Here is a 17,061-nt window from a genome sequence, read left to right as displayed (position 1 = left end):
GGATAAGTCAGCTGATTGCCATGAAGGGCTCTGGGCACTAAGTCATCTTCATTTGGCACCATAAGTGACCAGTATGGTTATATCTGAAATTAATTAATGGCTCTGGAAGCAAAGATTGGATGGAGCCCCAGATAGAGTAACTGCCAACACAACAGCATGGTAAGTGGGAGTTGGAAGTCTGAGTCCAGCTTTGGGCAGATTCTTTTCTTCCAGAGAATTCTAAATTAAATTAAAATTAACTTATCTAATATATAAAAAAGAAAGTTTGTTAGTTTTTTCTTTATGAATTTTGACACAGTTTGAGCAAATGCAGTGAAACTTTTCAGGGACCATCCTCTCATTCAGGAGAAGGCCAATGACTTCTTTTGACCAAATTAACTTTAAATCTCCCATTTACAAAATCAAATAAAATTCAAATAAGAAAATTACTTAATATACATTAAGTTACCAGTGAGCACAAAATATGCTTTCAGGGGTTTTTGATGGTGATGGTGCCAAGTTTAAATATTTGGTCTATTTTTTTGCAAAATTTGATTGATTTGCCAATTACTATTTCATATTTAGCTGTGGTTGGTATGTTAGAGTTAACATTATAAAAAAAATTTGGCTGTCTTGAATTATCTTCTCATGCAATTTGTCAAATTTTTATTAGGCTAATTTAAGTCAAATTAACAGCATTTTTTAATAACAAAATTAAATACACTTTTTAATGGAGGCATATTAAGAGTTTGGTTATTTTAGCCCATCATTGTCATGTTTATTACAAAGTGTTAAATGAATTATAAAAGGGAAAAGTAACAAAACAGAATAAAAATCTACTTTGAATATTCTATCTTCATATGACATTCATTCATCACAAAAAAATCACAAATTCACATAATAAAAATAAATGAACAATCAAGTTTCGAAAGAAATGGACCAAAGATTCACACTTAGCACCCAGAAAACCACAAGTACATTTTGTGCTTGCTAAGAATGCAATATTTAAATGGTAGGGAATGGGACAATTTCATTGGTCAGATGAAAAATATCAATTCTTGTCTAACAGAAAATAGTTGTTGACTTCTACTTGTTTATTTTAATAAACTGGGTTTTTTAAACCCAGTTTATTAAAATGACAACAAAGTTGAAATTGAAAAGTCATTGCTAATACTCATTGATGTAAATAGGGGAATGTAGATACGACCTTACCGATCATTTTATAAATGTCAATTCAGTCACCAAATATAAACTTTAAATAAGGATCCTTTATATGGGTCAATATCTTTATTGACCCATATAAAGGAGTTCAAAAGATTTGAAAAGCAAAATGAGCCAGTTTTTGAATTATTTTATTTCTATATAAAACTTTTCCTTTTACTCTTATTTTTTGACAAGATTATGTCTTGTTTATAAAATCATGGTGCTGTCAATGGTTCCCCATACCTTAGAGATATGAAGTACTGTACATGTCAGGAGTTGCAATTTGGCACAGAGTATTAGGTGCCCAAATCATGTGCACATAAAAAAATCAGACTTGTAGGTAGGTACTCAGGGAACAGAGTCAAAATAAAATACAAAATGGCAACACTCTTTTTATAAACAGGCACTAGTGCAAGATTTGCACATGTGTTGCTTGTTGGGAAGTTGGAAATGCGAACATTGTGAAATTGAATTTTGACAAACGAATCTTTGAAAAAAACCATTTACCTGTCCTGTCGTATTCCCGACATATCTGGTCGTGATGTGCTGACCTTGACTGGTTGACCCAAGATATCTCGTTTCAGCATCAGAATATTTTTGAAACTAGATGGTGCTAGTATTCTAATTTTTTTATATTAAAACTAACTTCTGAAATATAATTTTTTTTTGTTTTTACATTTATTTTGTTTGTGCAAAATAAAAAAATAATTTTGGATGATACAATAGCCACGATTATTTTTTTAAAAACAGGAACTTTTATTAGGCGTTGACAAAAATTCAACCTGGGGAAGCACGTAATGGAGAGAAATTTTGATATTAACCCATCCAATTTCACCGAAAATGCCTCGTGGTCATGGTTGTGGCCATGGCCGGCAGAATTTGAACAATTGAGCTCAAAACCAGTGATATCAAAGAAGATTGGAGAGTGAGCATCGAAGTGATCTCACTTCGATGAACCATAGCCGAGAACAAGCCCGTGACAATGCAACCTGTTGTCCTGTTGTAACCAAGGCGGCAACAAAGCCCGCCATAATCTACACCAGGACCTGAGTACTGGTGTCAACTTTTCCTCATTGGAGAGTGCTCATTTTTCTCTTTTCCTTAGAAAATGGTGGGCAGTTGAGCCACAAGTCCCTGAGACATAGTCTTGTCTCAAAAATGGCTTTGGCATTTTACTTGTTTTATATAAAATTAAAAATTTTATACAATATGTATTCAGTGATATGGTATTCTTCAACCTAATGCAAACATTTCTAATACAAAATAGTAAAAGTAATGGTATTTAATCATAAAATAAAGTACTATAATTGAACAAATGAGTGGAATAGAATATTCATAAAATTTCATAAAATCTCATAATTTAAACTGTTAATTACTTGTTTACTTCTGTTTGATAAATAGATGTCAAGTTGAAGAAAGTTTAGGAATATATAGACCCCGCCATCCTCCTCCTCCAAAATATACAAAGACTTTACAAAAAAAATTGAAAAATAGCATTAATGGAAGCAGCCAAAAATCGGAGAGATCAATAACTGTAGATTCTTTTGATAAAAGTAAGAGAAAAAAATTTTGTTTTTAATTTTAAATATGATTATATCAAAAATTTTATTGTGTTTTTACATATTTATTTTACTAACATTTAATTTAAATAAATTGTGATATAAAGTATAAGATATGAAAATAAAAAATGAGACTTGTTATCTTTTTATCATCATACACAAACTATGACAATGATGATTTTTGTCTCTGGTTGAGATGTTTGATGATATTTTCTGTGTTATTTATTTTACCTTCATGATACAGTTTTCATATGTTTATCTTTGATGATGTATTTCACAATGTTTTTATAAGCTCACAAGGGGACAAGTATTAGGAAGAAAATAAATATTTATCAAATGACATGCAAGAAAATTTCTAACATGTGTAACATTTAGTATTCAACAAAATCCCTATAAACATTCATTCATTTGTCCTAATGTTGTACTGGCTTCTCAAAACATATTGCATAAAAGTCTATTGATTGATGTCATGGTCATCTGAATCTTTTCATTGCTTCAAAAACCTTCTCTGGCCAAGTACAGTCAAACCTGTTTTTGTGCGGTCTTTTTCTGTGCGATTTGTTTTGTGCAATTTTTTTTTTGTGTGGTATATGAAAATTTCAATCAAATTAGAATATAATTGACTCCTGTAAAATTTTTAAAAACTCTATTGGTTGTTTTCTATGACATCAGCAGGTTTTTTCATTTTTTATTCAGTAAAATTTTTTTCTCATACGTTTATTTCGGTCCCCTCTTATTTTAATAGCATAAAAACCATAAATATTATGTTATATTTGAACAGATGCGGTAAGTTAGCTCCCCTCCAGCTTTAGACTGCAGGTGTGAAATTTCATGCCTTGTTAAATGAAATAACACTTCCTGCAGCTATATTTATCAAATAAAATCATTATTTAACGATTATTTTTAACTTTTTAATGTTAGATTCGTATTTAAGTGGAAATAATTAATTAATATAAAAATTAAAATTCTTAGAGGATTTTTTTCCCCATTAGGTGTTGCAGAAAAAGGCCCAAGGAGTTAAAAAAGCAATTCCTAGTTATTTCGTACGGTTTCGAGTTATTTTCTACGTGAGACTTTTTTTTATGCAGTGCCTATTCACCGCATAAAAAAATATTTCTTTAATTGTGTTGCGAAAACTATTTTTTATAGCCACTCGTGAAGTTTTGCACGATTTTTTTTATGCATTTTCTTTTATGCGGTCCCTATCCCCCGCACAAAAACAGGTTTGACTGTATTCTTTTAAAGGCTCGAAAAAAGATCTTATAGCCAGGATCTGGCATTGCGTGATTATCGCCTTTTTGGATCTTTGAAAAAAACGTCTAGTTGGCAGATGTTTCTCAAGCAATGAAGAGGTTCGGGAACATGAACTGCAATGACTCTGACAGTAACTAGCAGGATTTCGGGCAGTATGTTTTCAGAAGCTGGTAGAACATCAGACATGTCGAATAATATTCTACCAAAATAAAGTTAGTTCTGCACATTATTCAACAAAATTCCTATAAACATTCCCTGAATGTTTACAGAAATTTTGTTGAATAATGAATGTTATGTTATAAATTGTCTTGCTTATTTTATATTTGTTTGTAATTTAATTACTTACTTTTATATCCTATTTCTGCACAACTAAGAGTATGCTCTTATATATGAAAATCACTGGTTTTTTCAGTTTTGAAACACACATCCTGCTTTACTTATAAGAGCATAACTTGCATATAAAAGCACTACACTGCTGTCTCAATGTAAATTACATATAACTCTGTGGTAACCATTATTAAAAATAAAGACCAAAATAAAAATATACTTCTGATTCTATAAAAATGTTTTAAAAATAGTGAATATTGCAGAATATTGTAATGCAAAATGTAATTACTTGTTTGTTGTATGGAGGAGGCCAATATTGTCCTCATAACATCTCCTATGTATTAGATAAAACAAAATAAATAAATATTGTCGATCATTCCCTCATTTATAAGAGAATCTTATATGTGTGGAAATATGGATATTTGCACTTAAAACAATCATTTTATCTTTAAGAAATCAAAAACTTTTTTTTTTTTTTTTTTTGTAGATATCTTCGTGGGAATTCGTGAGATAATTTATACTTAATTATTTGAAGACAAAGTCCTTCCCAAAAATAAGGAACCACCATTTATTGTGTCCAGGACATTACATTTTTGGCGACTGACCTTTCCTTTGAGGCTACTGGTCGCCAAACATTCCTTTAAAAAACACAAATGTAAAGTAATTAAAAATATAAACATTTTTTAAAAAGCAGTTACTGGTGATATACGGACGTCTTCTATTCTTCTTCCATCATACCTTCTTGGGGTCGTTTCGGCTTTTATCTACAACGAAATCGGCGCTGGTAAAATGTAGATGAGAAAAGCTACCCCCTGGTGACGATACTTTAAAAATATTTTTGTAAATCTTCGTCCGATGGCGATAATTATGATTAATTATTTGAAGACAAAGTCCTTCCCAAAAATAAGGAACCACCATAAAGGAAAGGTCAGTCGCCAAAAATGTAATGTCCTGGACACAATAAATGGTGGTTCCTTATTTTTGGGAAGGACTTTGTCTTCAAATAATTAAGAAATCAAAAACATTAAATAAGTTTTTATTATATTTACAATATGTTGAACATGTATAATGATAATTACAATTTATATTTTAAAAACTAATGATAATAAATGTGAATAAATTTTGTTTAATAAGCATACGAAAAACCTGTGGAAAAATCAGAAAATATAAAATTGGAGCAGCAGATTAATAAAGACACGAAAGAAAACTTACAAGTAAAATAATCACTACCTTTTAATCATAATTAGTACACATATTGTATCAATTATATTATTGAGTGTTGTCATTTTTTCCTAGGAAAGTGATAAGGAGATAGTTGAAGAAATCCCAGAGGAACCAATATTGAGTGAAAATGAAGATATAAAAGAAGATTTGCCAAAAGAAGTAGAACAGGAACATTTATCGGAAAGTGATGAAGACTATCTGAGAGAGAAATCAGGTTCTGATAAAGAAGAAGAAATCTATGAAATGATAACAGAAAATGTTGACCAAGGTTTAATAACATATATTAATTTTTTATTAAATAATTTATATAGTCTAAAAGTGTATTTTTTTAAAGCTAACAAATTTCATACATAAACCACATAAATTTTTTGACTCTCTTTATAAATAAAGTGTATGAAAAAAAACTGGAAATAGTTTATTTAAATAATAATTAAATAAGAAATGATAGATTACTTTACATCATAAAATTTCATAATTTTAATGTGTTTTCAACACAGTTACTTTAAAAATAGGTTATTTTTTACATAGCATGGAATGATTATAATGTTATAGGGTTTTCAGAAATCAAATAATGAATATTTTATTTTGGATCTATGAAATAAAACTCATTAATGAACAATGATAATGAAATTTCAATTATAAGAAGTAGAGGTAAAGATTAAAGGTGCATTTCCTAGTAAAGTCTCTTTGTTAAGACAGTAAACTATTTCCACTTTAAGTTGGCTGCTGTAGAGCTGGTACAGCAAGATTCATAAGTGCTGAAGACAAGTTAAGATGGCTGCCACCATAAATTATACACTGTACCTGAAATGAAAATTGTGGCACACCAAAATCTGTTTTAAACTGGTTATCAGAAAAATTATAAATGCAATTTTACACATAATCTTCTATTCAGACATAAACATTTTTAGATTTATTGGTAATGACTAAAGCACACATTCTGTCATTGCAGTATATAGGTAATTGCACTTTTACACAATATCAAGTTTTCTTAAAGCTACACGCCAACCAATGCCGAATATTATCGGGCTAGAAACGGCTATTGGTTGGTGTGTAGCTTTATAATATATTGGGTTTAATGATGTTTGTTTATACAAATTTTCTTAATTGGCTGCCTCTGATATTTTATAGTCTCAGCAATAATTCTGCATTGTTTCCGACTAAACATTTCTATTTGTACAACAAGAAAAAAGAGCCAAACAACAATGTTGAGTAGCTTAGGTGTTGAGTAGAAGTGTTTCTTAGAAAAGTGGAAATTGCTTAAAGCACCCTCCAGAAGCTTAAGTAAAGCAACTTTACTAGGAAATGCATCCTAAAATTAAAATAATTTGTTGTTTCATTATAAGATATTTAACTTAATTTTATTATTATTCATCCTACTAAAAATTAAAATTTGTAATGTATATTAATTGTTTTTTCTTCAAGACCATTCAAATACCTTTGTTCGTCAAGTATCCAAAGGATCCATTTTTGAAGATTCCGTTCCTTATCACGAAACCTGTTTATCAATTGAATACAATTCCGACGAAGAAAACATAGAAGAGAATGATCAGTTTAAAACAAATGATGATAAAAGAAATGACTTTTGCAGACAAGATTCCATACTTAAATCAGAAGAGGAATCTGAAATTCTTTATAGAGAGGAATCCGAAATTCAAGATGACAGAAAAGACAGTGTTGGAAGCATTGATTATCCTTCTTATAATCCCATTCACCACTGGAGAAGAAAATCTCAGAATAGTCAAAATTATAATAGTTTTTCTTCTGATGAGGAGGATGATGGCGTTCAACATATTGTCACTGCCGATGTTCATATAAATGCAACAAGTATAGGGAATTAATTGATGTTGCTATATTTTATATTTTTTGTTATTGTTTATTGAAAATTTCTAGTGAAACTTAAGTTTTAACTTAAATATAATTTTTGTTAAATAGAAATTATATTTTATTTACAACTAATTTTTTACAAGCTACACATTTTTAAAAAAATGAATTTAGTATATCAACTACTGTGTATCAAAGATTTTATGTATTTTGGAATTATCCATTTATATTATGAGATTGCTTAATTGAAGCATGCAATGCCATAATTTATTGTTGTAAATGCCAAAAAAAACAAACTTTTCAGGTGAGATAAAAAACACTTTTTCTAGTGAATGAATTCTTTTCAATTTTACAATAAAATGGTAAAAAAAACTCACTAAGCTACAAATTCTCTGGAATATCAAAATGATGTAAATATAAGCTGTAATATTTTAAGTGCCAAAAGTCACATGGCTTACACCTTGGTACTTTAAACGTTATGGCTTCACATAAATTCAACTTCAAAATACAGCCACTTACAGTGCCAATATTGCCAAATATTTTTTGTAGCAGAAAGTGTTGCATTTAGAAATCAATTCTTCAATAAAACATAGAAAAAAATGGCATTTACAATGATGAATTATGGCAGTTCACACTTCAATTATCTGCAGATATGAATGCATCTAGTCACATTCTCACTACAAAATCTGCTTTCAGCAAATAATGTTCCTGTTTATTTTTTATAATTTTATTTAATATATATATAATTAATATGCCTAATATTAACTAATTAAATATTAACTGAATATGAAATTGCAATGTTATGACATCAACAAACAGTCAGGTTTAAGATAATTTGCAAATAATGATCTTGCATTTTCTTATTAATCTGTTTATGTTTATAAATGGAAAACTCAGTTGTAATGCTATTTAAATGATACAGATTTTGTTTCATGTTTGTTAATTTAGTGAAGATAAGCATAGAGTAAATAATTATTAAGGACATTCATGATCAGAATATTTTAATGATAATTATATATCAGGTACACTAGTGAACATCATTCAAGAATTATCTGTATGTTGCCAAAAACTCTTACATTTTAAGCATTATATTAATGTAACTAAATAGTTTTATTTACAAGTGAAACATTTCCAAACAGATAAAAATTATGTCATTAAATTGACTATACAATAATCAGATAATTATAATTGGCTATTTGAAAAAATTAAGACATTTTATAACATTGAAAATGTAATTGTTTAATTTTAGTGATTATAATTATAGGAATTTTCTTTATATCATTTAAATAAAATACATTTTCAAGATTTATTTACTTAAATATTATCAGTTTTATCCGTAATTCATTATCCTTTATTCAGCTTTGTATCGTATTTAGTTATGTTCCTTTTCCTTTCCTTACTTTCATTTTTACAAAATAATTATTGATCAGATTTCTTAAATTAACATCCATCAGTTTCAAATCATGTTATTTTTAAAACCCATTACTACTAGATTTTAAAACACAGTTGAATAAAATAATAAATTGAACTGAACTTTAGGAAATCTTGTGAAAAGCTTCCAATTATAAGTTAATTTAATTAAAACAATTTTTTAAATAAAACTTTGATATCCTCATCGAAGGATTAGGAATTTTGATAACTCGTTCCAATGTTAAAGGAAAAAAAGTGTTACGAATGATACTTCAAGTACTAGGCATTAAACTTTTAATGTAATTTAATGAGAGTTGTTCATGTTTAACATTAAACTATATATAAGTAAGATTACATGATTCCATTAAAAAATCACAATATAAAGACGAAATTGTTTAATGTATCATTGTAAAACTACTTTATACTATTAACAGAAGGAAATTAGACATAGATTTTTATTTTAATAATCATTAATTATTTTGTTAGAATAATTGCAAAGTGTATAATTAGTTCCATTTTTTAAGATAAGTATCAGGGTATCAGGGACCAATAGTATTTTTATACTTTGCCAATGTATAAAATTAAGTTCCATTAAAAATTGCCCACGGATTTGATTATGCAGCATATTTACTTAAGATTCATTTACAGTAGGTGATTGGTTAACGAACATAATCTGTTCCAAGACTTTGTTCTCTATCCAAATTGTTTGTTAACCGATTATCCATTTACAATAGGTTTTTATGGGAATTTGACTAATTTGTTCTGTAGACCCCAAAAATAAAAAATATATACTTTCTTACTATGTTTATTTATATGTAATAATAATAATACATATATAAGTCTTGCATTTTTATTAGTCATGTTTTTTCCATTTGTGGGGGTTAAAGAATCTGTCTAATGTCGACTGCTTTTCTCTCTTCAGGATTTTTCAGAAGTAATTAATAGCTTTGTAATTGTAGAGATCCCTAAGCCTATTAATCTCAACTCTGGTTTGGATGCCATTCTAAGACCGTTGTTCTGACATCCTCCCACTTCTTCAAAAGATCTTTAATAGCAGATATCAGCATTAATCCTCTTTTTCACAAGAAAACATATTTTGCCGTCTCTTGGTGTTCTTTATTCAAGAGTTCTTGACGTCTTCTGTCATTAGATCCGTTTCAGGTTCCATCATGAACTATTCAATGTTCTTTATTTCTCAGATGTGATTTTTGTTACTCCTTTAGCTGCTTGAGTCTTCTTGATTATACTGTATTTTTCTTAGATAAGATTGAACTGTGGCCTACTGTAGATCTGTTCGAGCCATACTGCCTAGCAACATCAGATCAAACATCTGCCCATTCTCTACCTTTGCTATTATACTCTCATCTTTCAAAAATAAAAATTGATGCAAAACTTAACTAGTGCTCGCCTGACAGTCTTGGGAATACTATAAAAGAATTTTTTCTGTCAGAAAATAAAAGGCTGGAATTACAAGGGAGAGTCTCAAAGTTCGGAGGAATACTATCCGATCAGTATATACTGGGTTGAGCGTCGATGTCTCCCGTGCTCCGAAAAGTTTCAAATTGTCACCCAAACAAGGGCAACAATTTGAAACTTTTCGGAGGGAAGACCAATCGGTATTCATTTTTTATGTTGCTTCTTGTGTTTGTTCTGTGAGGTGTTTGTTGTTTGAACAAAAAACCTTTCGCAAAAGTGTTCGTTGACCGATCGCCCACTGTATTTTGTCAGAATAATGTATGCTTTTATGTCAGTTTGATGTCATTCATGTATGTTTCTGTAATGGAAGTGTAAAAGGATGTCAAATTGGTATAATAGTGTACATTAAGGAGGCATTCAATTTGATTGAATAATTATGATTATTAAGAAAAATGTATGAATCTGTTATTTCATTTACATATTTTTCTCTTGAAAGGATAACTGTGTATAAAAATCAAATTAAATTTTAAGAGGAATAATCAATTATTTTATTAAGTATGAATTTTGAATTCAGAAGGTAAAAATTTATTTTATTCATTTTTATCAAATCCACTTGAATGATAAGGGACCAGAAGTCATCAGATTAAATCTGAAGATCGACATACGTCCACTTTCTGATTTACGTAAATTTGACTTAGTGCAACTCATCTTGCATAAAGTTCTGCACAATGTGATCCATATATGTCAGGGAGTGGCTGTAAATCTAATTTTCTGTCTTTATATTTGGAATAAAATATTACACAGCTTATAAATAATTTAATAAAAACTACATTAATTTGCTAATTTAATAATAATTGTATAAAATAAAATCAAATTTAATAAAGGTTATCTAAGTTATAAAATTATTGACATATTCAGAAACAGCTTAGTTTAATATAAACTGTAATTATTTTCTGTAAATATGAAATTGTTATTGTATAGAAATTACATGTTTATAAAAAGATATTTTATATGTCAATATAGAAAGTATAATACAGGTACTCCTCACTTTACAACCGAGTTCCATTCCGACGACTACGTCGTTAAGCGAATTGGTCGATAAGCGAGGAGCTTGCACCAGAAATATAGGATCATTGTAAAATTATACAAATTATGCAACAAACTTCAAATTTATTCATAAAAAGACTATTATAGTACTATAAGACTATTACAGTACGCGCGCAAGCCTATTATAGTACGCTTAGTGCGCATGTCACCATTCGCCACTGACCGACACTCAAGCTGAGAAAGGGGATTCCCCAAATTGCAGGTCGAAACTCGATTGATCATAAGTGCGAGTGGTCATTAAACAGGTAGGTCGTAAAGTGAGGAGTACCTGTAATAACAATAATGATAATCTTTGGCAACTAAACTATAGAAGTTCAAAGAAGGATGCAATTTGTATGTGATGTTGTTTTTAAAAATATTTATATGAAAGACTATTGTTACATACTAATATCTACAAAAGCTAATAGCATTTTAACATTTAGGAAATAAAACATTTATATAAAAATAAATTAATAAAACTTGAAAACATGCTAAACAGCTCCTATTATTACATTGTCTATTTGACAAAGAAAGTTTTTGGAAATGATTTAAATTGAGAGACTTTATTGAACTGTGATGCAGTATTATTGTGTTAATTTAGCTTTAGCCCGATATAAACTATTCAAACTTCGAAGATTTCATTACTTGAATCTAATAATATAGATTGCATTTTTATACTTTTCTAATCTCATTATCAAAACTGATAGTCGTGTTAATTTAAAAGTTACTCTGTATAGAGTAAAGTTTTAAACAGAGCAGTGTTGAGAGAATATGCAAAATAAAACTTGCTACAACACAAAAAATATTCTAGAAAAACAAAAATTTCTTGGATGATTTCATGAGATTTATCAATCAATCTGTCAACATCCTGTAATAAACTTATTTTAGGTAGCACGTTTGTAAAATCTCTATATATCTGTTGGGAGGATGCAACGATTAACATATATAGCAATACTCTTGTGTAGCTGTACTGTGGTACTTGATAGCACATGGCATATATATCATTATCATAACACTGTCTTCTTTTATTTACATGAATTATTAATCTAATACAATGCACAATAACTAAATAAGCATAGTATAGTAATAATGAGAGAGTTTTTTTTGGTTTTTCAGTCGCAGTACATTTTTTGATTATTTTCTTGTTCAGGAGCTCATTCCAGATGTTCCTTCTATTATCATCATCTAACCGTTCATTAAAGCAAGTTATGATACTACTACTACTTGGAAGAAATATGAGGTAACTTATTTGGGTATTCTATTTTACTTTTATACAGGTTATTGTTTAACTCTAGTAATACTAGATACGGACAGTAAAGAAGTCACTAAAAATGGTTGTTGTTCTGCCATACCATTACTTCAAAGTGTGAACTGGTGTTATCAGTCACATAGTAATTGATGGTACAGGAACAAATCGAAATAATTGTGACTAGTACTTTTCTTTTATCATCCACCACTAGGTCTGCTAGCTACAATTTAAGTGTAATAAGTAATCGTGGCTTATGTTTTCACTTTCATCACATAAATTTATGTTATATATACTGCATATGAGGATATATGATTAAGCTGAAGTTGCTTAGCCTCCTTGTAGCCCCCCTTAGCTGTGGGTCCGGATGCTACTATTCTGTGCTATATTGCAAATACGATTATCCATTTTTTTTTTATTAAAGTTGATACGGTTTGCAGTTCCTACCTGCTTGAGTTTCTTCTATAAACAGATATTACCAAAATCTTTCACTACCAAAAACTATAATAATTTTTCAATTTGAATCCAGCTTTTCTGACATACTGTAAGTGCTTTTGAAACTAGTGCCACAGATAACTAGGCCACTACTAGCATCTACTCTTGAGTATATTTGTTCATGTCATAGAATTATAAAACAGGATTATTGGTTAACTTTTCTTTGATAAAAATTAAATTTACTGTGTGCTTATCAGTTCATTAAGGTAATGTAATATCTGTTAACAAAAATAACCTATCCAGATTTGTGCCCAATCTAAGTCTTTCTTTATATCATGTTGAAGATTGTGTCAATTTTAGCATTAATGTTAATGATGTAGGAATATATAAAGTTAAATTTCCAGGACATACCTTTATCTGCAGCAAATTTGACTCTAAGGAAAGTCTTTGAAAGAACTAAAGTAAATAATGTTTTCTTGTGTTCTTTTTTTTTTTGCTATTACTACATATAATTATATCAACAATGTAGAGCTGTAGTTCCTAAACTTCTGGCTCGATGTTTGTGAGTAACATTCGTAAATGTCCGCGAGTACTAATTTGCAGTCAATTTCTTTTTTTCGTGATGAGGTTCATAACTGCACTAAATCCACGCTCTACTAAATGGGAAGACTGTAAAGCAATCAACAGCGGCCCATAATGCAGGATATAAAATTGGTATCTGTTTTTGTAACCAGAATTTGTGGTATCCTTGTTGAATCATTGGTTTCAGCTCCTCATTTGTGGATAATTCAATAAGTTCCTCCTGTATTAGTATGGCTTCATCTGGGTTTGTGGGTCTACTTGCAAAAGGGTCCAACATCCAATCGGGGATGCCCAAGTGAAGAATATCTTCAAATCTTTGGCTGAGATCAGAATGAAGAGCCATTTAAGTGTTGACAATAAACAAGCAAATCATCATCTCGTTTTGCAATTTTGAAAGATTTGGAAACTGAGAGCATTCTCCTCTCCGAAAGTTTTGCAACAAACGCAGATATTATACTTTTAGTTTTGACTAAATTTAATTGATCACCTTGTAACTTCAAATCAGTTTCGTTAAATTTGGCAAATAAGTCAGTCATACATGCTGTCGTCATTTTTTGAATTACAGGTAGGCCTCCTACAACACGATACCTTTACAACACGTTTTCGCTCCAACGCGGTTGGAAAAATGCAGAAATTTTCTTACAACGTGGTTTTGGGTATTCAGAAATGAATTATCTTTCACATAATAGAAAAATCGCAACAGATCCCATAAGTGCAGTAGAACTTGATGGAACAAGCTCAGATCTTGAAATAAGGCCATTCAAACATTCTCGAACAACTATAATAAGTGATGATGATGACTGAATTTGAGCATAACATTATGTTTCTTTTTGATTTTGACTTGAAATCATAATCTTTTTAGTTTTTATATGATGTTGAATTTTATTTAAGCTTTTTATGTACATAAATTTAAAAAATGATGAAAATGTTACACCATAAAAGGCAGTTTTTCTCTTTTTTCGAACCAAATCCCAGTTTTTGTATTAAGTTGGTCTCTCCTATAACGCGATTTCCCACAACGCGGTATTTTCAAGGAACGTATCTACCGCGTTGTAGGAGGCCTACCTGTAATTAAATTGAGCCGCAAATCACTGTCTTTCCTGTCCAGGAATTCCAACACTGAATCAAAGAGTGCATAAAATCGATCCAAACATGCACCTTTATATAACCAATGAACTTCTGTGTTAAGTAGTAAACGAATATAATCTTCATCATTTTCTAAACAAAGTTGAGCAAATAATTATTTTATTAACTGCCCAAATGACATAATCTAGTGACCATGCAAGCATTCACTAAGGTTTTTGGCAACTAAATGGTGTTGGTGAATGATACGATGTACAGATAATATATTCGGTTTAGCTTGTTTCAAGTATGCCAGAAAACCTTGGTGTCGTCCTACCATTGCCGGAGCACAGTCAGTAGCAACAGAGAGGATATTACTCAAGGGTATATCTTTTGTATCAAAAAATGTTTTTAATTTATTAAATATTATTTCACCTTTTATATCAGTTTCCAAACATTTGGCAAATAACAATTTTTGGGAAATATTCTCATCTTTTACAAATCTTACATAAGCTAAAATGCTTCATTTCCTGGTAAAGTTGCCTTGTCAAGCTGTGTAGAGAATTCAGATGTTTTTAAGTACTCACATAAAGAATTTTCTACAGACTGAGCCATTTCGTCAATCCTTCTTTGCACCATATTATTACTCTGTGGAATTCTTCTTATGTCGGAAGCCGGTTTATGCAGCACATTGCGTATTACCTCACTTATAGCTGGTAGAATGAGTTGCATGATTTTAATTCAAAATTTTTCTCCAGAATGGAGTTAGATGACTGGCATGACTATTGTTAACAGGAAAAGTATGATGTACAGGGGCATGACACTATTCAACTCCAAAGCATATATTTTAAATTAAATCAAAAATATGATTTAAAATTGCAACCAGGAATTGTGACAATGTCAAAATATATAATTGCTTGTAGTTGTTGATTTAGGTTGAGTTTTTTCCACAGTTCTTTAGTATTACATTATAGCTTGCTCTGGTTTCTGATTTAAAATTAACAGACATTTCCACAATCTCCAATTGCTCATACTGATCACATCCAGTAAACAGTGAAGGCTTTTCATAGGTTCAACCAATCAATCCATGATGAAGTTAACAGTTCATGCACATTCTGGCAAAGTAACTTAATTAAGTGCACTGATTGCAATTCTTTTCTTATATGCTGAGCAGGAATGAAAATTATGGGAATATTCACATTTGTGTTAGGACTAGTAGTTTGGACTGTTGTTGGCAATGTCCTTTCTATCAGCAACATTTCTTTTGTTAATAGATGTTTCTTGTACCATGAGTTAACTGTGTGATGTCATGAGGTATACCAAAAAAACTAAGATCATTAATCTAAAGTTTATTACAGGATGTCAATGGATGCTTCTGGAGCTTAACAAATAAGTCATCTATTGGGAGAATGGCACGACTAAGACATAACCAGTACGCTCGACTACAGATTGTGTAGTTGTTATATTGTGGCATTCCTTTGGCCCATGGCATGAATCAATTATTTCTCATGGTGATATAATTAAGAAAAAAAAAAGATTTTTGTTCTGGATTGTCACAGTTGAGAAAACCTTATGAAGGCAAAGTGAAATCATCATACCAAGTTTTATTTATCTGACAAGTTCTCTTGGCACTACTATACAACGCAGTAAAGTTTTAAAGTGTGCAGGATATTTTTCACTTATAAATTTCCTTGTATTGTAATGCATTTCTCAGTACGTAATCATGTAATTGTTAATGACACGTATGTAAATTATTCAATGAATCCAGTATATTTTAATATTTTAAATGCTAAGTAATTATTTTTACAATGTTGAATGCTTTATAATCATTGTCTTTCTATTAGGATAAATCAAATATATTTGGTTCTGCTAAAAGAATAAGCATGTATATACCATAATTAGTGATAATACCAATGATAAAGATGTATTAAACTTATGCGTGATATCTTTTATATATAGTACTTGGCTTCAGCGACTTTCACATGCAGATTAAGCGTAACAAAAAAAAAAAAAACAATTAGTAAACTAAATTATAATAGAAATTTATACACAATTTTTTTGAAATTAACTGCATTAATCCATTTGGGATGTCTTCAGGCATTATAATTAAGAACATTTAAGAAAGTTATTTTTTGCTTTACAGAATTATACTGAATTTAAATGTATAAGAGACCATAAACATAAATTTCTGCTATTAATGTTTCTGGAGAAAAGTATGGTAATCAACTGTTATTCACAATGCTATATTTAATATTTATGGAAGTATATTGCAACTGTGATATGATTTTAAATGTAAATTCAAAATATTTAAGATAAATTATTTGTAAAGTTGATTGGAGTAAATGTAAATATTTATTCAAATTAGCTTACTTGTACTGGTTTGAAATAGAAAATTCAGAATATCAAAAGACTTATTTTGTAACATTGTTTTGTGAGACCGAAGTACACAATTCA

At 29.8% G+C, this 17,061-nt stretch overlaps 1 protein-coding gene across 1 annotated transcript in view; it reads left to right on the top strand.

The window, feature by feature from the left end:
• LOC136988585 (glutamate rich 3-like) overlaps positions 1–7,413 on the top strand; it is a 36,955-nt gene extending 29,542 nt beyond the window's left edge. Inside the window, exons 9-12 of the mRNA XM_067286483.1 lie at positions 2,584–2,735; positions 5,457–5,536; positions 5,619–5,814; positions 6,972–7,413. Of these exons, the coding sequence (XP_067142584.1) occupies positions 2,584–2,735; positions 5,457–5,536; positions 5,619–5,814; positions 6,972–7,387 (844 nt within the window). The 3' untranslated portion in view covers positions 7,388–7,413. The remainder of the gene's footprint in view (positions 1–2,583; positions 2,736–5,456; positions 5,537–5,618; positions 5,815–6,971) is intronic.
• The last annotated feature ends 9,648 nt before the right edge of the window (positions 7,414–17,061 follow it).

The sequence above is a fragment of the Centruroides vittatus genome, unplaced genomic scaffold, assembly GCF_030686945.1.
Source record: "Centruroides vittatus isolate TY-2023 unplaced genomic scaffold, ASM3068694v2 scaffold_3315, whole genome shotgun sequence".
NCBI classification, from domain to species: domain Eukaryota; kingdom Metazoa; phylum Arthropoda; class Arachnida; order Scorpiones; family Buthidae; genus Centruroides; species Centruroides vittatus.
The sequence above is the reverse complement of the archived record's forward strand: the minus strand, read 5'-3'. Positions and strand labels throughout refer to the sequence as shown.